Source organism: Heloderma suspectum, chromosome 10 (assembly GCF_057233095.1).
Source record: "Heloderma suspectum isolate Gila_16-S chromosome 10, 16-S_ref, whole genome shotgun sequence".
NCBI lineage: Eukaryota > Metazoa > Chordata > Lepidosauria > Squamata > Helodermatidae > Heloderma > Heloderma suspectum.
This window is the reverse complement of record NC_139467.1, coordinates 6,057,126-6,079,642: the sequence shown is the minus strand read 5'-3', so window position 1 is coordinate 6,079,642 and position 22,517 is coordinate 6,057,126. Positions and strand designations below refer to the sequence as shown.

The following is a 22,517-nucleotide window of genomic DNA, read 5'->3' as shown; positions in this document are numbered from 1 at the left end:
TGACTGAAAAGTGGAGTGGATTCACTGCCTCACTGACATTGGAGGAACTAGCCTCCACTGCTAGCCGGTATTTTTTTCTTGCCTAGGACTACATAGAGGTGAGACTTAGGGTGCTTCCAAATGGAGGGCTCCTATCACTAGCAATCAGAAGGCACTGAGCAACTGTTTGGTCTTTTTCTCAATGGATTTTCTGCCTTAAGGAAAAATACAGAAGAAACAGTAAGAAAACACAGGACAGTCGTGTGTAGAATACGTCTGGACCCGTCGAAATTTTTGTGATGAGGCAGAGCAATAGTGTCACAAAGCCCTAATCTAGAAGCATCTTAAACTCAGGTTCTTCCAGTGCACATTCAGCTCTCTACCCACTGACTAATTTGGCATTTTAAAAAAAGGGGGACAGGTTTCATGTATAATGCTGCACACCCTTTTTTGAGTTGGTGTAGAAGTCTGCAAACTTCAGAGTTCTATGCAACTTTTCACCTGGTCCTCACTCCTTATTAACCTCATCTGTTGGGAAGTTCCTGCCAGTCAAAGCTGTTCCCTGAAGCAGTTAGGAAACTCTATCCCCACAACTTCCTGTGTGGAGAGGCATGAAAAGTTCCCCATCAGTTGTTGACGGAAAAGTGGGAGGACAGGAAGTTCCATTCTTCCTCCTCCCCTAGTTCCCCCCCATATCATCATGACTGAAACAGTTCTGAGGCTTAGAGAGTGTAGCAGCCCTGACCACTCAGCAAATCCATGACTAAGCTAATTTCATTAGGATTCAGGTCTGGATCACACATGGGGAAAAACAGGAAACCCTGGAAAATGCTATGTAGGGTCTTAAAACCACCTCAAATGCCAAACTTCATAGAACTAAAGGACCCTGGCTTCCCTACCTCCATTCTCATCTCCTAAACTGAAGCTGCAATCCTGTATACACTCACTTGGGCATAAGCCCTGTTGAACAGCATACATGGCACTTCAGAGAGTATCATAGGTCAAAAAGAGAGGTCTTTGCCTCAAGGACCTTAAAATCTATGGAAGCAGGCAGACACATCACCACAGCCTCATGCCAGTGGAAGAAATACATAATCCATTCCTCAGACTTTTGGAAGACATAGTAGAAGGGGTTCGGTGTGGAAATGGCAGGGTGAGACTGGTCAGGCTTACAACGTACATTAGGTAGCTGAGGAGAGGTGGCAGTGGTCAGAGATTAACTGCGATTCTGTGCACATTTACTCAGAAGTACATTCTACTATGTGGAATGTCTACTATGGGGTTAAGTAAGTGCATGGAGGACTGCAGCTTCAGTTTAGGCGGAGAAGATGAGAATACAGGTACAGAGAAGGAGACATCAGGGTGACTATTATTATTGGGGCACAGATGTGCCCCTTTAGTTAAGGTGTTTCTCAAAAGAAAAGGTTCTGCCATTATAAGCCTCAAGATTCTACGGCTTATAAAAATGACACCTGTTGAGGTTATAATTTTAAATTTGGCACTGTGCAAAATTTCAAAGCGATCTGATAAAAATTGCCACAAGCACTGCCTGTCATGGCGAAGGGGCTTGCGTAACTCAGTGAAGCCATAAGCTATGCCATGCAGGGCCACCCAAGACGGACAGGTCATGGCGGAGAGTTCTGACAAAATGTGGTCCACTGGAGAAGGAAATGGCAACCCACTCCAGTATTCTTGCCAAGAAAACCCCATGGAACGTATCCCAAGGCTAAAAGAGATGACGCCGGAAGAGGAGCCCCTCAGGTCGCAAGGTGTCCCATACACTACTGGGGAAGAGCAGAGGGAATTTCCAAGTAGCGCCAGAAAGAGTGAAGCGGCTGGGCCAAAGCCGAAAGGACACTCAGCTGTGGACGTGTCTGGTGGTGAAAAGAAAGTCCGATGCTGTAAAGAACAATATTGTTTAGGAACCTGGAATGTCAGATCAATGAATCAAGGTAAGTTGGAGGTGGTCAAACATGAGATGGCAAGATTGAACATCGGCATCTTGGGAACCAGTGAACTAAAATGGACAAGCATGAGCAAATTTAATTCAGGTGACCATTCTATCTACTACTGTGGGCAAGTATCCCTTAGAAGAAATGGGGTAGCACTCATAGTCAACAAAAGGGTGGGAAAAGCAGTACTTCTCAAAAACGATAGAATGATCTCAGTACAAATCCGAGGCAAACCATTCAACATCACAGTAATTCAAGTCTATGCCCCAACCACTGAGGCCAAAGAAGCTGAGGTTGATCGGTTCTATGAAGACCTACAACACCTTCTAGAACTAACACCCAAAAAAGATGTCCTCTTCATCATAGGGGATTGGAATGCTAAAGTAGGAAGTCAAGAAATCACCGGGATAACAGGCAAGCATGGCCTTGGTGTACAAAATGAAGCAGGACAAAGGCTAATAGAGTTTTGCCAAGAGAACACGCTGATCATAGCAAACACTCTTTTCCAACAGCACAAGAGGCGACTCTACACATGGACATCACCTGATGGTCAATATCGAAATCAGATTGATTATGTACTTTGCAGCCAAGGATGGAGAAGCTCCATACAGTCAGTCAAAACAAGACCTGGAGCTGACTGTGGCTCAGATCATGAGCTGCTTCTTGCAAAATTTCGGCTTAAATTGAAGAATGTAGGGAAAACCACTAAATCATTCAGGTATGACCTAAATCATATCCCTTTTGAATATACAGTGGAGGTGAGGAATAGATTTAAGGGATTAGACGTGATAGACAGAGTGCCTGAGGAACTATGGACGGAGGTCTGTAACATTGCTCAGGAGGCAGCAACTCAATCCATCCCAAAGAAAAAGAAATGCAAGAAAGCAAAGTGGCTGTCTGATGAGGCTTTACAAGTAGCTGAGGAAAGAAGGGAAGCGAAAAGCAAGGGAGAAAGGGGAAGATATATCCAACTGAATGCAGAGTTCCAGAGAATAGCAAGGAGAGACAAGAGGGCCTTCTTAAATGAACAATGCAAAGAAATTGAAGAAAACAACAGAATGGGAAAGACTAGAGATCTCTTCAAGAAAATCGGAGATCTCAAGGGAACATTTTGTGCAAAGACGGGCATGATAAAGGACAAAGAAGGCAGGGACCTAACAGAAGCAGATGAGATTAAGAAGAGGTGGAAAGAATACACAGAAGAACTATACAGGAAAGATCTGAATGTCCCTGATAGCCATGATAGTGAGGTCACTGAATTTGAGCCAGACATCCCAGAGAGTGAAGTCAAGTGGGCCTTAGGAAGCATTACTAACAACAAAGCTAGCGGAGATGACAGTATTCCAGCTGAGCTATTTAAAATCCTAAAAGATGATGCTGTTAAAGTGCTGCACTCAATATGCCAACAAATTTGGAACACTCAACAATGGCCACAAGACTGGAAACGGTCAGTTTCCATTCCAGTTCCAAAGAAGGACAATGCCAAAGAGTGTTCAAACTACCGTACAATTGCGCTCATTTCACATGCCAGCAAGGTGATGCTCAAAATCCTACAAGCTAGGCTTCAGCAGTATGTGAACCGAGAACTACCAGAAGTACAAGCTGGGTTTCGAAGAGGCAGAGGAACTACAGATCAAATCACCAACATTTGCTGGATCATGGAGAAAGCAAGAGAATTCCAGAAAAACGTCTATTTCTGCTTCATTGACTAAGCTAAAACCTTTGATTGTGTGGATCACAACAAACTGTGGCAAATTCTGAAAGAGATGGGAGTACCAGACCACCTTACCTGTCTCCTGAGAAACCTGTACGAGGGTCAAGAAGCAACAGTAAGAACCGGACATGGAACAACCGATTGGTTCCAAATTGGGAAAGGAGTACGACAAGGCTGCATATTGTCGCCCTGCTTATTTAACTTATATGCAGAGTACATCATGAGAAGTGCCGGGTTGGATGAATCACAGGTCGGAATTAAGATTGCTGGGAGAATTATCAACAACCTCAGATACGCAGACGATACCACCCTAATGGCAGAAAGCGAAGAGGATCTAAAGAGCCTCTTGTTGAGAGTGGAAGTGGAGAGTGCAAAAGCTGGTTTGAAACTCAACATTAAAAAAACTCAGATCATGGCATCTGGCCCCATCACTTCCTGGCATATAGAAAGGGAAGAAATGGAAGCAGTGACAGATTTTATTTTCTTGGGCTCCAAGATCACCGCAGACGGTGACTGTAGCCATGAAATTAAAAGACGCTTGCTCCTTGGGAGGAAAGCTATGGCAAACCTAGACAGCATAGTAAGAAGCAGAGACATCACCTTGCCGACAAAGGTTCGTATAATCAAAGCTATGGTTTTCGCAGTAGAACGTTTGGGTGTGAGAGCTGGACTATAAGCGCCGAAGAATTGATGCTTTTGAACTGTGATGCTGGAGAAGACTCTTACGAGTCCCCTGGACTGCAAGGAGGTCAGATCAGTCAGTCCTAAAGGAAATCAACCCTGAGTGCTCATTGGAAGGACAGATACTGAAGCTGAAGCTCAAATATTTTGGCCACCTAATGCGAAGAGAAAACTCTCTGGAAAAGACCCTGATGCTGGGAAGGACTGAAGGCAAAAGGAGAAGGGGACGGCAGAGGATAAGATGGCTAGATAGCATCACCGATGCAATGAATATGGACTTGAGCACGCTGCAGGAGAGAGCGCAGGACAGGAAGGCCTGGCGTGCTATGGTCCATGGGGTCACGAAGCGTCAGACACGACTGAACGACTGAACAACAACAGAACAAGTTAAACAATGCTGAAAGTTGATACATTTGTACTTTTTACTCCAAGCTGTGGCTCAGCATATCATATTTCTTTCAAATTTTGATGGTAGTTACTGATGTACTTGATTCAGGTTTGTCTTGCATTGGTTTGGTGAAGTTCGGAGCAGCAGTTCAAAAGTTATTAAGATTTTTCTGCCCCATGAAAATCTATGGCAGCAACTGCTGGCAAAGTTATGTCAGGCATGCTCAGTTTCACTCTGAAGCTAGAATGCTGCCAGTACTCCAATGTTTTGAGAGGAATTCCAGTGTTCCTGTCAGCATTCTAACAGTGGGGAAGGGATAGCAGGAAACTAAGATAAGGTTGAGGTAATTTTGAAGGCTAAAGGAATCATTCTCACTGATGGGTAGAAGTAAGCCTTTCTGAACATCCATGGACATACCTATTCATTTGTACATGTCTACTCAGTTAATGATTTGTTAGTACTTGGGGGGGGGTTGTTTGTGTGGTTTTCCCCCCAGAACACTGTAATAGTAAATTTCCTTTTTTAAAAACAGGGAAATTCAGCTATCAAAAAACTTGCTGGTTTAAGACCAGAGTTAAGGCTATCTCATGTTTGCTTAAGCTCCAAAAAGCCAGGAAACCAGAAGCTAAGACTGATGCCTTAACAGACATGACCCATGATCAGTAATGATGCTGTGCAATGTCACAAATTGTGCTTGCTTACAAGCAACAAATAGATGTGGGTGAACTCACAGGAGGATTTCCTCAAGCAAAACTTTGAAGCTCAGATGCTTCAAAGGCAATACAGGACCAGGATAACATGGGATGTCTTTGCTGGTTCCAGGCACTCCATCCTCCCCATCTGGATTTGGGCCTGAGAAACCAAGGATGTGGGAGCATGGACAGTAAATTGTAGGCAAGCACAATTTGTGACATAACACAACATCATCACTGATCATGGGACATGTCTGTTAAGGCATCAGTCTTAGCTTCCGGTTTCCTGGCTTTTTGGAGATTGAGCCAACATGAGATAGCCTTAACTCTGGTCTTAAACCAGCAGGGTTTTTTTTATAACTTGAATGATGATGATGCCATCAGTGTGCATGGCACCTTACAAAGTACAAGAGAGAAGTTCCCTGCCCCAAGGGGTTACAATCTAACAACGGACAGAAGGGAGGCAGAATACGTGGTTGTTTCAGTTGCAGATGCTTAGCCTTACTTACAGGCCTGAGTTACAATAAGAATGATTTGGCTGGAAACATCAGTTTCAAAGTAAAACTTGGAGGGTCCTGACAAATTACTGGCTTCTTTTCAAAATGTGCATCCCACCTATGGGTTCAGTAAAAGGATTTTTTTTCACCCTCTTTTTTTTCACCACCATCCCCCCAAAAGTCTATCCCCCCTAATATTTTTTTTTAAATCAAGGCAACTCACAACATAAATGACAACATAAACAATATTCAAGCCATTTCAAAAATACAGCTGGAATAGCAAAAGCATTAGGCAGGCAATAAAAGTTGGAAGATGGTTGCTTAGAAAGCTCAAAAGCAGCATTATAAGTCTTAGGCTGCAGTCCTATGCCCACGTACCTGGAAGTAACCCCATTGAACTCAATGTGGCTTACTTTTGAGTGGGCATGTATGGGATCAGCAAATAAAAAGATCTTTGGCCAGCTCCTGGCCAGATGCAAATAGAGGACAAGGCTCCTGCACCTCTAACAGCTGTGTGCAGATGGAAGAATTTCAGTAGATGCTGAAATGCCCTCATCTTGCTTTCCCCTACCTGGTGCCGTGCAGATGTGTTAGGACTGCAGCTCCCACCATTCCCAGCCCACATGGCCACTGGCCATGCCAGCAGGGAATGACAGAAGTTTCTGTCCTATACATTCCAGGTTATGGAATGCTGATCTAGTTCAAATGTACTAAATTTGACAGAAGGCAGGCCTTCTTAGGTGGAGTAGTCAAAATGTGGTCCACAGGAGAAGAAAAAGGCAACCCACTCCAGTATTCTTGCCAAGAAAACCCCATGGAACGTATCACAAGGCTAAAGGATAGGATACCACTAACAAAAAAGCCCTTTTCCAGGTTGCCACACATCTAACTTTGATGGCAGGGGTAGCCAGAGAAGAGCATCAGATGATGCTCTTAACAACAAACAGCAAGGAGGAGAGGCTGTTCCAGGAATGTAGGTCCTATCGCAGCAAAGGGATGAAGGCATCCAGGGAAACACACAGGAGGTAATATATTTCTACCTCTGGAAAAAAAATATTTTGAAATTTTAAGAATGAATATCCTAATGGTACACCTACTGAAAGGAGGTAACATGCTGTCTTTTATTGGACCAGGGCTGTTTAGTATGAATATGCAAGCTTTCAGGTTTGACAGAAGTTTTCATTGGGCAGAAATACTACCACACCAATAAAAGTGGCATACTTCTATCTATTTCTTCTGTTCTTTGGGGCCAAGAGGACACCTACTGACCTAAGGGCAGAGATAAATGCTGAAGAGGCAGGGGAGATCTTAAGAATTTGTCCTGATGTCCCTTGTCCATGAATTGACACCCAAATGGTATGCCAACAGAAAGAGGGAGAGAAATTATCAACACCAGGCTACAGGCAAATGTGGAACACAAGGTTGGGGTGGGGGATATAAAAGGTTTGTGGGTTCCTCTTCCTCAGTAGAAAGAGTAATGTTAGTATTCACAAGCCAGGACAGATCAATACGGAAGCTTTATTTAACTACCCTAAGTAGATACTTCAGTGGCAAATTATGAAAGCTTTATAGAAGAATAGTGGGTCAGACACATAAATCCATTTTCCCCATCCAAAATGGGGTGGTGGTGGTAGTGTTCACTTGATTTCTCTTTGGCAGTGATCCCCTGAAAATTTTGTCTACATTCCACTTTCCTGCGGGCCACCCTGCTCCTGGACGCAATTTCCCATCATCCTCTTTTACACATGAAGTTTTCTATGGATTCCTGAAATACATTTCAAGCATCTTCCCACAGAAGGGGTGCTGTTTGGATCGTGCAGGCAAGCAGTCCTTAGGACTGAAGCGTGTTTGGCGTTTGCAAATTGCCAGCCACAGTAAGTGCGCTTTTATCTGAAGATAACCTGCTGCCGTTTTGCACAATGCACTAATGAGATGAGGCCTTATATTCACTAGGTGATGTGCCTGTCCCCAGTGCATCTCTCCCACCCATCTGTTGTTTTGGCGCGTGCCCATCCCTGGGGTCTCTAGGCTTTTGGAAGTTAATTATCAGAGGGCTTTCAGACTGGCTCTGGCCATAAGAAAAATATACGCGATAGGTGCAAAAAGATCAGCTCTTTTTCCTCTGGGACTTTGCAACAGCCTTTAAAACAATTTTGCTCCGTCTGGCACCTACCGCTTAAGACCTCCCCTAAAGCCGAACTATGACCGACTGGGCGGGGTGATTCGCAGAGCAGAAGGAGAGACGCGAAGGGGGCAGGAAATGCGAGACAGCATCCGGGCTTTGGCGGCGCACTGCACTCTGGGAAGTGTAGTTTCTTCTCCCTTAACACTGCGAAGCTGAATTAACCCTTTAGAGTCTCATACGTCTCTCCCCCTAGAAAGGAAGTAGAAGAGGGCGACGGAAGAAGAGGCGAAAGAAAGAAAAAAACGAGGCGTGGGGAGAAATGTAGGGATAGGAGCAAAGAGGGAAAGGAACCAAGGAACGTGGCTGCATCTGGCTTTCCTTGAGGGGAAAAAAAGAAAGAGAATGGACCATTTCCAAACTATGGAAAGGGGAAAGCTAGGATACTAGGGTACTTCGAAGCCCAAAATGTGGGCGTGGGATAAGAATCAGATGTCTGAGCTGTATGCACAGGAACTGGAGTGGGCCAAAGCTGGGAGCCAGGAGTCCCGGATTCTTTCTCTACTTCTGAAAACGATGATGCCTAGTGGTTACAGCTAACCTAATGCAACCAACACTCTTGGCCCATTCTTTATGTATAAATAAATACATCTCTCCGTCTGGCTTTCTCCTGTACGATATGTATGCTAGGATACTGACTTTTAAAATATTCCTGTTACAGGCTTATTGTCCCCTAAATGATGTGCAGAGGGATGGCTCTATGGGGTTTGGTCTCTGCAGCTTCAGGTGGTCACTGGGAGGCCTGCATTGGGAGTGGGAGAAAACACTATGGAAATCAGCCTTCCCCAATCTGGTACCCTCCAGATGTGCTGGACTATGGCTCCCATTATCTCCAAGCAGCATGGCCAATGGGTTGGAGATTCCGAAAAGATGTGAGTAGGGGTGATGGTGGAAGCCCCATTGCATCTATTCTCCCTCCCCACACTTTGACACATATGACATTTATCCTATGGGTCTCTGGATTTTTGACTGCGTCAGTTCCGTGGGGCTCTATGGACCTGGGGCATATCTCCATCCTACGAGTTTTCCAACCTGAAAGCTTGCTGCCTTAGCTTGGCTGGTCTATTCAAAGCTACCATGCAAAACAATTTTGGCCCTATTTGTTCTGTGTGGTTCTGTTCTATAGTCTATTTCCTGAAAAAGAATTATGTGGAGATTTGAAGCTGGTGACAGTAACCTCTCTACACAGCTCCATTATTATGAGTTCATTAAGAGATTCAACTCTTACCTCCTGTGGATTATCTCCTGTGACAGGTGGGTTGTTGTTTTATCACACTACATGTGTTAATCAGCTCACCAATGCAAGGATGTGTGTATTGTTACCCAACAACTGTTTTGTGAATGGCCACGGTAAATAAGGAAATCATCACTGTCTATACTTTCTATATTTCATTTCCCTCTGACTTTGGTGTCTACAATTCCTCGCCTACCCACAACCATGTGTACTGTATATAACTGAAACTCTCAATAACATTTCATGCACCAGATGCTTATGTCTAAATAAACCTTTAAGGTGCCACAAGACCATGTTCCAGTATCACTAAAACCCATTTGATTGTGCCTGACTGGTTGTTGGATGTGGCCTTATACATTGGGGTGTGTGCAAGCACGTCCATGGAATTTCTTCCTGGAGGAAAATTCTGTGCAATCTGAAAGCTTGCTCACCTAAACTAGCCACCTATATGACTCAGTAAAGATAATTCCTGGAATCATTTTGGATCCCGGAGCAAGGCAGACAATGTGAAATCAAGAACAGTCCTTTAAAAGAAGGGACAGATTCCAGGGAAGTATCCCTTTAACAGTGCAATCCTATATATGACTACGCAGAAGAAAACCCCTTTGAGTTAAATGGGACTTGTTCCCAGATGAGTATAGGATTGCAGCCTACATCTAGCACAGCAAAAACAGATAATCCTGTGGCAGACTAATTTAATGCAATAAGTTAATTACAAATAAAGTTAGTCATTCTCTGGAATAGCCATTGCATATTTATTCTTTGGATTAAATGACAGCAATTTAGTTTAATGCAACCTATTTGTTGCAGTAAACACTTTCAGAGAAGCGCATTCTTGCATCTGATGAGGTGGATTCTAGTTCACGAAAGCGGTGAGGCATGGCATAATAAATGTGTTACGTTTTTAAGGTGCCACTGGATGCTTAGTTGATATTTCAAACAAAGCAAGCGGCTGGTCTTGGCAAAGTTGAGGTTTTACAGTCATTAGTTGCAACTTGTGACCATAATCTGTTGCAATAAATCACTCTTGCCTCGGCTGTGCAACAAATACTCGGCCGGCAGTTACCACAGGACTCTTGCGCTGTCTAATGCAAAAGGCCAGTCGGCCGAAGAACCAAACCGCAGGGCCCGGGTTGCCTTTAAGAGCTTTCCCCGCCAGGCTGCAGGACTACATCTCCCAGCAGGCCTTGCAGCGGAGTTATGTAAGTTTCTCCCTGTAAGAGGGCAGGCGAAAGGGGAATTCCCCCCCTTTCTCGTCCCCTCCTCCTCCTCCTCCTCCTCCTCCTCTTCCTCCCCCGTTTGAAGGCCTCCCCCCCCGCGCTTCGGGCCTGCTCCTGGCCGCACAGGTGTAAACAAGGCCCCCCGCCCCCGCCCCCGCCCCGGCGGCCATCGCAGGGCTGCGAGAGGAGCCGGGCGGCCGGACGGGCAGGCGGGCAGACAGAGGGACGCCAAGATGTCCTCGGTGCAGACGTCCCGCAGACAATGGTGCTACTTGTGCGACCTGCCCAAAATGCCGTGGGCCATGATCTGGGACTTCAGCGAGGCCGTGTGCCGCGGCTGCGTCAACTTCGAGGGCGCCGACCGCATCGAGTTCCTCATCGAGACGGCCCGGCAGCTCAAGAGGAACCACGTCATGCAAGAAGGGCGCTCGCCGGGGCCCCAGGGCGGCAAGCACGCCAAGGACGGCGGCGCGGCCCTGGAGCGCTACGAGCGGGGCCGCCTCTCGGGAGGCGACTACGCCCTCAGCCCGCGCTTGCCCAACGGCCTGGCACGTGCGGCCGAGGAGGGCGAGGGCAGCCGGCAGAGCCCCACGGCCAGGCGGGCCCTCATCGGGGCCGTCCCACCCAGCCTGGTGCCCCAGGGGCTGATGGGGGGCCCTCAGGGCCTGCTGGCCGCCGTGTCCGGCCTGGGGGGCCGCCCCGCCTCGCTGGCCATGGCGTCGCCCATGCTGGGCGAGCTGGCCAAGCCGGCCCGGGTGGCCTACGGGGACTACGAGAAGGAGAAGCAGCGCAACACCGAGTGCCTTGCCGAGCTGAACGAGGCCATGCGCGGGCGGGCCGAGGAGTGGCACGGGAAGCCCAAGGCCGTGCGCGAGCAGCTGCTGGCGCTCTACGGGTGCGCCCCCTTCAACGTGCGCTTCAAGAAGGACCACGCATTGATCGGGAGGATCTTTGCCTTCGACGCGGCTCCCCGGCCCGGCTACGAATTCGAACTCAAGCTCTTCACCGAATACCCTTGTGGTTCCGGCAACGTCTACGCTGGCGTATTGGGTGTGGCCAAGCAGATGTTCCAAGACTGCCTCAAGGACCCTGGCAAAGTCATCTCGTCGGGTTACAAGTATCTGGAATATGAGAAGCGCCATGGCTCTGGGGACTGGCGCCTCCTTGGGGAGCTCTTCACCGAAGGGGTGCGCTTCTTCCGTGAGTCCCCGACACCAGACGCCCTGCCTCAGCAGTTCCTAGACAGCAATTGTGCCATGCCACCCAGTCTTCTGCTGAGGGCTGTGCCCCCATCCCGGGCTGTTATGCGGAGACGCAAGGCCTCTCCTGAACCAGAGGGAGAACTGACGGGCAAACTCACTGGCGAGGAACAGCAGCAGCGGCAGCACTGGCTGCCCCAAGGGTCTGGTGGCATCTACCCATCAGGCCTGGCCCACCTGCCAACATCAGCAGGCCAAGGGCCTTTGCCTGAGGGCTCCTTACGCAATGACCCCTCTCCCATCACTGCTCTCAAGAATGTGGCTGACACCCTGGGGAACAAGGAGGTCAACCCCGTCCACTCCACCACCGCCCGGCAAAACAGTGCCAGTCCAGCATCACCAGCTGCCTCGGGGCAACACCGACTGGTGCCACGCAATGGTGAACCAGGCCAAGCAACCACCACCACCTCCTCCTCTTCCTCTGGGGCCCACTCTTCCGGGGGAGTGGAGCCCAGTGGCACGCAGAGTGCCCCTGATTCCTCAGGTGGTGCCAGCAGTGCCCCACTATGCTGCACCATCTGCCATGAGCGGCTGGAGGATACCCATTTTGTCCAGTGCCCTTCAGTGCCCGGGCACAAGTTCTGTTTCCCTTGTTCCCGGGATTTCATTAAAGCCCAGGGAGCTGCCGGAGAGGTGTATTGCCCCAGCGGGGATAAATGCCCCCTCGTGGGATCCAACGTCCCTTGGGCCTTCATGCAGGGCGAGATTGCCACCATCCTAGCCGGAGATGTGAAAGTAAAAAAGGAGCGTGACCCGTGAAAAGGGAGAGCGGCTGGGATCCGGGACACCGTGCCAGAGGGGGCCTTGTGCCCCCACCCCTTTCCCGTCCACGATGGCCGTGACTGGAATTAGTAACTTATTCCCCACCTGAAGCCCTCTTTAACCCACTGTGGACTGGGGTATTGTATATAAATCTATTTTTTAAATAATATTTCCATAGCAAGCTTATATATGGAGCACCATCAACATAACCTACTATGGGGGTCTGGGCGGGAAAGGGTGGTCCGGGTAATCATTAGTGCTACTCAGCAGCATGATGGGAAAGGAGATTCTTAAAAGGGGCAAAGAAGAATTTGGCAGAGATGGAAGGTAGTGTTTCTAGGGGAGCGTCTGCCACCTACTCCCCCCCCCCCACACACACACACACACAAAATATCCCCATCTAAACGTTCTCTCCCCTGGATCTCCTGTGGTTTCCCTTATTCCCAAACCAAAACATCCTAGCCCTGTTCCCGCAAGCATTGTGGATACCCCTTAATCCTAGATGAAGCTCCCTTTTCTCCTGTCCCCCACCCCATGAACTCATCCATTTCTGCAAATGTCTCCACCCTCACCCCCCACACGCACACACCTTCCTTGGACATTGTGTATATGGGACTGCCCTAAATCTGTGCAGCTTTATATAGAGTCCAGAGTTCTGAAACTAGTCCGCTTGGATTCTGTTTTATTCTGGGCAGGATGCGGGAGGGAGGTAAGTTGTGTGGAAATCGTTATGGGGTGGGGGGGCCAGGAAGGGTCTGAAAAGCTAGGGGATATGGGTGTGCAGGAGAGATGGAGATGGAAAAAGTGCCTCTTGTGAAGATTTTTTTTTTGATGGAGGAGGGGGTATTTTTCATACCAAAAGACTAAGCATGCACGCCAAAAAAAAAGAGAAAAAAGAAAAAATGTGTAATTTGGGGGGCGGGAGAATAGAAAGGAATAAAGGGAAGGCTGGGACTTGTGAGGCTGAAGTACTTACTGGCTCCCAGTTCTTTATTTGCGCAAAGCAGAGCTCAATCGGTAAGCAGAATAAGGACCTAATGCTTAAATGGCCCACACCCCAAACTGAGCTGATATGGCCCCAATTCACTGGGTCATTCTGCTGTGCAAGCTCTGTTGAAATGAGTGGGAGATGCGCAAGTACAATGCGCTTGCGCATCTTCCATTCATAGGCGAGTTGTATGATTTTGTGTGTGTTTTAGCTGTACTCCACTTTGAGATTATGTTATAATGAAAAGTAGGTAATAAATTTCATACACAAATGAACTTCCCAGTGAAGGGCATCTTTGCTGCTCAGGACAGATGCCTGACTTGGCAATGGAGAAAATGATAGAGGGATAGATCCTTGTTTGTATTTTAATTCCCAGTGCCAATCAAAATTAAAATATTGCAAAGATTGTGGAGGAAGTCTCCTGAATGAGATGACATCATCAGCCAGCTTGAAATGGAGGAATTTTAGGGGGGTGGGGGGGATGACGAGGGTAGCCATAAATCAGTAAGAGTCTTGGGGAGGGGAAGCGGGGGCTAGCACCTACTGTGATGTGATGTGGAGGTGCGGGTGAGTTAACTGCAAACGCACACACCCCTTAACGTTGGACGTGTCTGGTTCTACATCTGTTTCACTCAAGGGCAGACAGTTCTGCCAACTTTGTGTGTTTTTGTGTTATGATGCAGGGGTGGGTGGGAGAGTAAAGAAGAGAGGATGGGGTGGGTTGGATTCCCACATTTTAAGACTGTGGGGAGAGGGAGGGAGGGAGGGAGGGAGGGAGAATGTTAAATTTGTTTTTGTATTTCTTTTACTTGTCTCTGTCAATAAAAATGATTATCTTTTTTCCATTTATTATTCTGTTATTTTACATGCCTGCCTAGGATTTTGCTTGTGGATATGAAATCTCTCAACACCAATTGGCTAGGCTGGTTGTGATTGATTGGCTGACTGATTTTAGGAGGGATGAGCGGTGTATATTGTCCCTCCACCTTTTATTCTTACAACAACACTTCGAGGTTGATTATACGGTGAGAGAGAGAGAGTGAGACCCCTGCGTGCTGCCCACACACAGAGGGAGCCAATGAACTCACAGTGATGAGGGCTTTGCCCCAGCCCACTCCCCTGCATCACAACATACATGTCATGCAAGGTCTCTGCTCCATCAGCCCCTGACTCCACTACTGCCAGCTCCCAGTAAGACCTGCGGGGGGGGGGGGGGGGGGTACTACCTGGCAGTGGTCCTGTGCCTTTAACTGCTGTGTGACAGGCAGAAATTAAGCTGTGGAGGCTTTTCCTGTCATGTCCTGGCCATGCTAAAGGAGAAGTTGTACATAATTTCTGCATCTTAAGTTGCTAGTAAAGTCACAGGAGGTCTGACCCCAAAAGCAGAAAAGAATGAGAGGTAAGTGACTTGACCCAGGCCAGCCAGCAAGTGTGGAGCCGAGCTAGCGGTGTTTCTAAGCCTTGGAATGCGAGGCCAAAATCTTTAATTTTTTGGTCAACTTTTGCCTGTTACCCCATTTTTAAAAGCTGGGTTCATCACAGCTACCGTGTCATATATTAATTGCAGTTTTCTTTCCCTTGCACTTATAGACTGCCTGGGGAAAAGAGTGCCTCTGAGGATGTGCAGAGTTTCATTATTCATTTATTGCACTTTAAACTGCCCAAGAATCCGAGTTCTCTGGGCAGTGTATTTTATGTACATTAAAAACAAAATACAAATAATGAATAAAAACAGCACATGATAAAGCCAAGATAAAACCAGCAGCAAAAAGTAAAAACACAACAGCACAGAAAGCCAGCAGCAAAAAACAAATCCATGTCTGGAGGGCATCAGGTCGGGGAAGGGTGGTCTAGACAAACAGTGCAGTATGAACACCTCAAGGAATACGCACTACTAGCAAGGGTGGTGGGTCATGAATAGAGCTGCTGACAAGAGGAAGAGGGGCATTTTATTTTGTGTTCAGCAGAAAGCAGTTTCAATAGTTTTGGCTAGAGTGGTGAAAAAATGGCAGATCTGCCTACAATGGATGTGGAAACACCATGACAGCAGACCAATCTAGGACTATGCTGGAAATGATGCCCTTGCGCCACTGATCCATGGAGGAAGCCAATGAATGCATGACAATCATGGCATGCCTCCAGCACACACCCCTGAGAGCCTTTCTACACGGGGCTGTTGTCGCTCGTGATTGTTCACTTATGGTAGTTTGTGGGTCCTTTATACGATGGCATCCTACAGGGCCTCTCCCATGTTTTGTAACCATTATATAGCGTTTTTCCCCCCTTAATGGGGGAAGGTCTGGTATTCTTTTCTCAATGGCCTCTATAACACCATAGAAATCTCATTTAATTGTGCAATTCTGCTATACCACTGTGCCACCTAGTGGTTGTATAATAGAACATAAAGAAAGAAAAACCCTGGAAAAGAAGGTGTAAAGAATCCAGATGCCTTGGTAAAGTTGCAGGTTAAAAGCTTCATGTAGAAAAGCCCTGTGTCACAACACCCAAGACAATGCCAGAGCGCACTGACCCTCCACCAGCTCTGATGGCACAGCTAGGAATGGCCTCTATACTGCCAGACCACAGGCGTCCCTACAGGTGCAGGTTCCAATCCCTTTATGCTACTCATAGCTACTCTTATGAGCTCAATGCACACAAAGATAAGGAAGGAGTCACAACAGCCAAGGCTGTCGTTAGGTGTAGGCTTATGGGGACTGAGCCCTGAAACTTTCCCAGAGCCCTGAGTGTCCATTGGTGCCAATAAGTTCAATTGCCATGCAAATAGGGAGCTCGCAGCTGTAGCAACCTCCCCAAAACAACTCCATGGCAATTAGGCTTAAATTTAGAAACAAAAAACAGTGTGAAATTGAAGCTTTTCCCCCTAAGCCTAGTTGCATGGGGTGGGGAGTGATTTTCCTCTAGGATGGAGGGAGAGAGAGAACTGGGTGAAAGGAGAGCGATCTGTAGGCAAGAGGGAGGGAGAGAAATGTTCCTAAAGGCTAAAGGCAAGAGGTCCTTCTCCAGGTACCCCAGGTAGGGTGGTCATTTCTGCACAACCAAAAAAGAGGAAACATCACACACGCACCCGCAAAAAAGACAAGAGATTTGCATGTGCAAATTTTCTGTATAGATACTAACTTGGAAATAATTACTGTAAGTTAAGCAGAAGTACAATTCAGCTCACCATAGTGGGGAAGACTGTGATCAGGGAGCTAAGTGCCTGCTGTGCAGGGCTTCTCCACCTGGGGTTTTTATCCTGCGATTGAGATTGGTTACTCATGGAAGTTTGCAGGCCCTTTACATGATGTCATCAGCCTCCAGGGCCTCTCCCATGACTTCTGACTTTTATCCTGTTTTTTAAAAAAAGATCAAAGATAATGAGTGATTAAAATACAGCACGTTGAATTTCTCTGTGAAACGAGGAAGTCACACAATAGGAGCTATACCACAGTGCCATTGAGTGGCTGTATAATGAAACATAGAACTCGCAGGTAAAGGGGAAAAAAGCAGGGGGAAGGGAAGAGCATATGAAGGGACAACCTTAATCCCGCAAAGGATCTGGAAGCAGAAGCCCTGGTAAAATTGCAGGATAAAAAGCCTCTGTTTGGAGAAGACCTGTGTGTTTGGGGGGGTGTTACAAGTCCCCACCACACAGACAACCCCTAAAGACTGCAGAACAGAGAAAGGGAGAGAGCATTCCCTTGCCTCTGCCTCCTGTTCTTTGTCCTTCCAAGCTGCCTCTTGTCTCTCCCACATGGCCCAGTCCTCAATCCATTCTTCCTTCCAGCCTCCCCATCTTCTTCCTTGCCCCCTTTTCTCTACCTTCTCTGCCTCACTCTCCAGTCCTTGCTCCTTCCATCACCCACTCAGCATTTTGGACTTCCCCCACATGGAATTGTGCACCAGTTTTATTTTGAATTTTTTGAATGATGGTTGGTGAATGGAATAATTAACTGAAGGGGAATTGAACTGAATTTGGGAGTAGGACCTGGGTGAGAATTGGGGGATTAATTGGGTGGGTCCCCCTGATTCATCCTTGGCTTAACTTGGACCAGAGCTCTGTCAAATTTTTAAAAATTAATTTTGGTGCAAAACTTGCCATTTATAGGGGTGTATCTTAAAACGCCACCTTTGGGGGTGGTGCATTGTTTCCACACCTGTTCCCAGCCATGGCAAATTAATTGTAATTGGAGAGGAACTACTGATCTGGTGGTGGGGTGCAACTGGGGGTTGGATGGGAAATTAATTGGCTCACTTCTGTGAAATCTAAATAAACCCTAGCAAATACTTCTAATTTTTGCTTCTAGATAGATATAAATCAGCTGATGCAAATAATATGCAGAAGACCTATGCCCCAAATATCTTAAGTGCCAAACAATAAGCCTGCACTGCAAGAAGGGTTCAAGGCCCACCAAGGAAGGGAAAGACTCTTCTGAGAAGCAGCCAGGAGAAGGGCCAGAACATGTAACAAATAGCTGCACCCTCCAGTGACTCGCTCCATAGGGCATGGGGCTGGGAAGCAGGAGGAAGGGGTTTGAGCCATGCCAGGAGGATGAGCATGACCAGGGCATGTCCCCACACCACTCACTTTTGGCACGCCTGGCCAAAAAAGAAGTAATGCTGGGGGCAATAGAGAAGAAGCTCCCAGCCCAGCTCAAATCCAGACTTCAAACTGTGCAGAACAGTTCTCTAACCATCAGCCACAGCCGCAATCAGACACAGCATGGGCTTGCGTCTGCCCCATCTCAGAGACCAATCCATAGATGTCAGGAGCACAGGGGCTGCAGGAAGAGGCCCAGCTGGAGGGAACAGCTGGTGTCTTACAACCTGAGGAACATCACACACGCATACATTGGGGCATCGGAAGCTGCCTTTTACTGAGCCAGGCAATGGATCCATTGTGGACACTGACTCGCAGCAATGGCTTTCCAGCATTTCAGGCAGGATTCTTCCCCAGCCCTACCTGGAGATGTTATTGGGGACTGAACCTGGGACCTTTTGCATGCAACGCAGGGGCTCTACCACCGTGCTACAGCCCTTCCCTGGTTCAAATCCAGTGTACAGCCCCAAACTAGGGAGGGAGTGTTGCTTGGACCAGTAGGCTGGCTCCTGCATGGGCCAAACCAGCCCTTCTGGCCCACGCACCCGTGAGACCAACTCCCCACAATGTTGTTTGATAGGCCAGCCATTGCCAGGGAGCACCCCATAGGACTCCTTGCCCCCCACCCCCCCCTTACCATCCCCTCTCGAGGCCTGCTGAAGCCAGACCATAGGAGGGTATGGGAAAGGGATCACTATCTACCACTCCCTAGCAACAAAGACACAACAGCTGCAGCAATGTCGGGATACAGGATATCCTGAAAGGGAAAGACGCATGTGCAGGGTTGCCAACCAGTCACCCCAGCAGGGCTCCTCCTGTTGCCTTGAGCAGTGACTCAACAGACAGCAGGGTAGCAGGCACAGTCTCTCATAATGGTGCCAGTTCAATGCTAGGAACACCACCTGTTGAATAGCTGTCCATCATGGAGCTTGCAAGGGTGCAGGAGCTTGCATGGAGGAACAAGGTTAACAATCCCACAGAGCAACAGCCTGGAGCATTGGGGTGAGCCTCCCTCCAGGCCTGCATGGAGTACGGTGTGGGGTGGATCCTGTACCTGCAGAACATCAGAAGCTGCCTTACGCCCAGTCAGACCATGGTCCATCTAATCCAGTATTGTCGACGCTGACAGGCAGCAGCAGCTCTCCAGGGTTTCAGGCAGAGTTTTTCCAGCCCTATCTGGAGATGCCAGGGATCGAACCTGGGGCCTTCTGCATACAAAGTAGGGGCTCTACCACTGAGCCAGGGCCCCTACCCTACCCCAGGAGAATGGCCTGTGGAGAGCAAAGGGAGACCCATGGGGAGAGAATAACAGGCAATAGTCCCCACACTGTCCCTGAACCTGGGTGCACAAGAGGTGTTTGTGAGGGCTCGTGCCTCAGCTTCCCACCACCCACAATTGAGGGCAGGGGGAGACTGCAGTGACTGTGAGTACATTTCCCACCTGCCACCTTGAACACTGCAATGAAACACTGTGTGTAGTGGCGGTGGCTGCTGCATGTATCCAGGCTGTGATCCCGCAAGGTGAAACACTCATGAGTGTTTGGCCAGCAGCCGCAATGGTTGGAGTGGACTGCCCAGCCTTTGTCAACAGAGAGCTTACAGGCATGTGTGCCTTCCTGTGTGTTCAGGCATCGTTTCCTCGTACTTCCCTCTCTTTCTGCCTCTGGTTCCCTTTTGCAGTCATCACTGGAATCCTATGCAGAGTTCTGCTCCACTTCTGATTCTGGAGGTTGGAGCATGATAAACCCATCTCCCATTTCCACCTTTGCTATTTCCTAGCCCTAACTGAAACCCACAGATGGAAAACAAAAAAACCTTCCTGTTGTGTGCGTTTGAGCTTCCAATTTCAAAATCATTTTTTGGTTCGGGGGACAGTCTTCTTACTAGAAATTTCTCAAAACTCTTCAAACCATATCCCACCGTAATAGGATATGAATGGAGTAGGACAAATGAATAGAGTATAGGTGACGTAATCTCTGTATTGTAATGTAGGATATTGATGATAGAATGCAGTGTATTCCCAAGTTGTCTTATTGTTTATTAATGTTTTATTTGTTAAAAATAAACAACAATTATTTTTTTAAAAATATCCCACTGGTTACACCAATTTGTTACGGATCTGAGAAAGGGGGGATGACTTTCTCTACAGGTTTACCCCTTCTTTACAAGGATTTCCTCCCCCACAAAAAGGAATTACTGATAGGCTGCCACCAGTCAAGATGAACCTCCTGACACACCGTAATCCAGGGGTGCAGAACTGTTTAGGGGGGTGTCCCCCACCAGGCCCACCGTGGATTGGATGGCATCATGGATGTGGACCCACCCCCTGACAACAGCCCCCTTTTTCCCTTCATGCTGGAATGGAGCTGTGCCTCCTCCCAGCACGAAGAAAGGAGCCCAGGCCTCTCCACATCCCCTATCTCAGATTGGAGAAAATGGGCTTTTCTACACCAGGCTTTTATTGTGCACTCATGATTGATCACTCATGGTAGTTTGCAAGTCATTTAAGTGATGTCGTCAACCTCCAGGGCCTCTCCTTTGCTTTCTGATCATTATCTCGGCTTTTTTCTTAATGGGGAAAATGCGGTACTTAATTGTAATGGTGCACCAATGGCTCATGTATTTCTGCAATTCCGCTATACCACAGTGCCACGTAGTGGCTGTAAACACAGAACTTGCAGAGAAAAAAAATCCCTGAAAAAAAGCAGGTGTAAAGGAGCCGATCTTAATCTCGTGAAGAATTCAGAAGCAGAAGCCCTGGTAAAGGTGCGGGATAAAAGCCTGGTGTAGAGAAGCCCAACAGCAGGGGGATGCCCTCTCGGGGGGTTCCTCCAGAGGGCGTGGCTTAGAGCCTAAGCCCTGTCTCCTGGAGAAACCCCAAGAGCTGCGTGGGCTGGATTTGGGTACCCATGGGCCAGAGGCTCTGCTCCCCTGCTGTAATCTGTCCAGCTGGTGAGTTCTAAGCCCTTCTGTGAAGGACCTTCCCTTCAGCCCAGCTCTAGGAAAAAATAAAAAGAAAGGTGCTTTGGATGTTCTTGACCCAAAGCCAGAAACATAGAACTTAACAAAACCTTGTGAAAATCATAAGAACTCAAGCAGTAGCCTAGTAACCACACAGTCCTTCACATGGGGAAGAATTTTTTTTTGTAAGACATTCCCTTTTAAAATACTGATAAATGTCCAAATATAAAACCACGTGTTTATGGCGGGCGGGGCAAGGACGGGGAGGAAGGAAAAAGGAAAATAAGGAAAGGCAACAATCACACACGCAGGATTCCAAATAAACTAATAAGTAAATCTAACTTAGCTACTTAGATATTACCTACTTGAGTAGAGGCCTGAGTTTCAGAGCATATGAAGAGTTCATTGGAGAGAGGATGGTCTGAGCCAGACCATTTTGGCCTCTAATTAGATATTATTAGGAAAACCACATTGTGAGCAAACCCTTATGGGAATCTTGGTTTGCCCAATAGTGTGCTACCCTCCACTGTGCTAGCAGAATGCTGGGCTAGATGGACCCTTGGTCTCATCCAGCTTGGCTCTTCTTTTGTTCTTATTTCTGATGTCAGTGGACTAACCAGAGAATCAGAAAATTACTTAGTGGCTGGCCCCACCTTTGGAATGATCCTACACCTAAATTATAAAAGAGCTGATCAGTTCTAACTAGACCAAGTGTTGTGCAAATGAGCTTAAGTTTTGGAGAGCTTTCGCAGCAAGGTGCTAACAGATGCTGTAAGGGGCACTGCTGAGCTAATAAAAACATAAGGGGTTGTCACACATATCTCGTACACAGGCCCCCTGAACTATGTACAATAACAGTCACTCCAAGTGACGAACAATTGAGTTGGCCAAAAATGTAGCTGCTCCTGAGAAATAGTTGCATTTGCAGTCCAAAAACAAGGAGGACAAGGCCCTCCTATAGGGTTGCCAACTGACCAGAGGGGGAAAGAAACCTCCTGTTGTGCCTTTAACAGCAGATATCAGGTAGTGAATCTCTCCACAGCAAAGAGATAAATATTTCCACCTGCTAACGTCTACACATCACAATACTGCTAAGGCTACAGTAGCTGCTTAAAATCTGGAACAGCACCCCCCACCCAAAGGTGCCCCTGAACATACCAGCTCAGACAAGACACGGTGAGCTTCCCTAAACCTTGCAAAGGCAGAGCATACAAACTGAATTCTTTCCTGCAGCCTCAGATTTTCTTGGCGCAAAGTGTGCCCTCAGCCAGACTTGTTGCCAAGGCCTCGCTACCCTCCGGGGCCAGCCCTGCTACCTGTGTGCAGTTGACCCACGGCCTGCGCTGCAATACCGTTTGGCCACCAGCTTTCCTGCCAAGCACCTCTCTTCCACCAGGTGGCAGAGGTG

General features: G+C 47.7%; 1 protein-coding gene and 1 pseudogene across 3 annotated transcripts in view; one reads left to right on the top strand and one right to left on the bottom strand.

Moving 5' to 3' along the window:
• The window catches only part of LOC146337528 (protein CFDP2 pseudogene), a 471,985-nt pseudogene that overhangs the window by 107,495 nt on the left and 341,973 nt on the right, over positions 1-22,517 (bottom strand). The window lies entirely within an intron of this gene.
• On the top strand, positions 10,063-13,432 carry IRF2BP1 (interferon regulatory factor 2 binding protein 1). The gene has a single exon (XM_084814817.1). It carries the CDS (start codon positions 10,773-10,775, stop codon positions 12,555-12,557), a length of 1,785 nt encoding a protein of 594 aa, XP_084670943.1. The 5' UTR covers positions 10,063-10,772; the 3' UTR covers positions 12,558-13,432.

Bases quoted from the DNA above. Each gene is read 5' to 3' on its own strand.
- IRF2BP1 (XM_084814817.1), top strand. From the start codon at position 10,773: ATGTCCTCGGTGCAGACGTCCCGCAGACAATGGTGCTACTTGTGCGAC.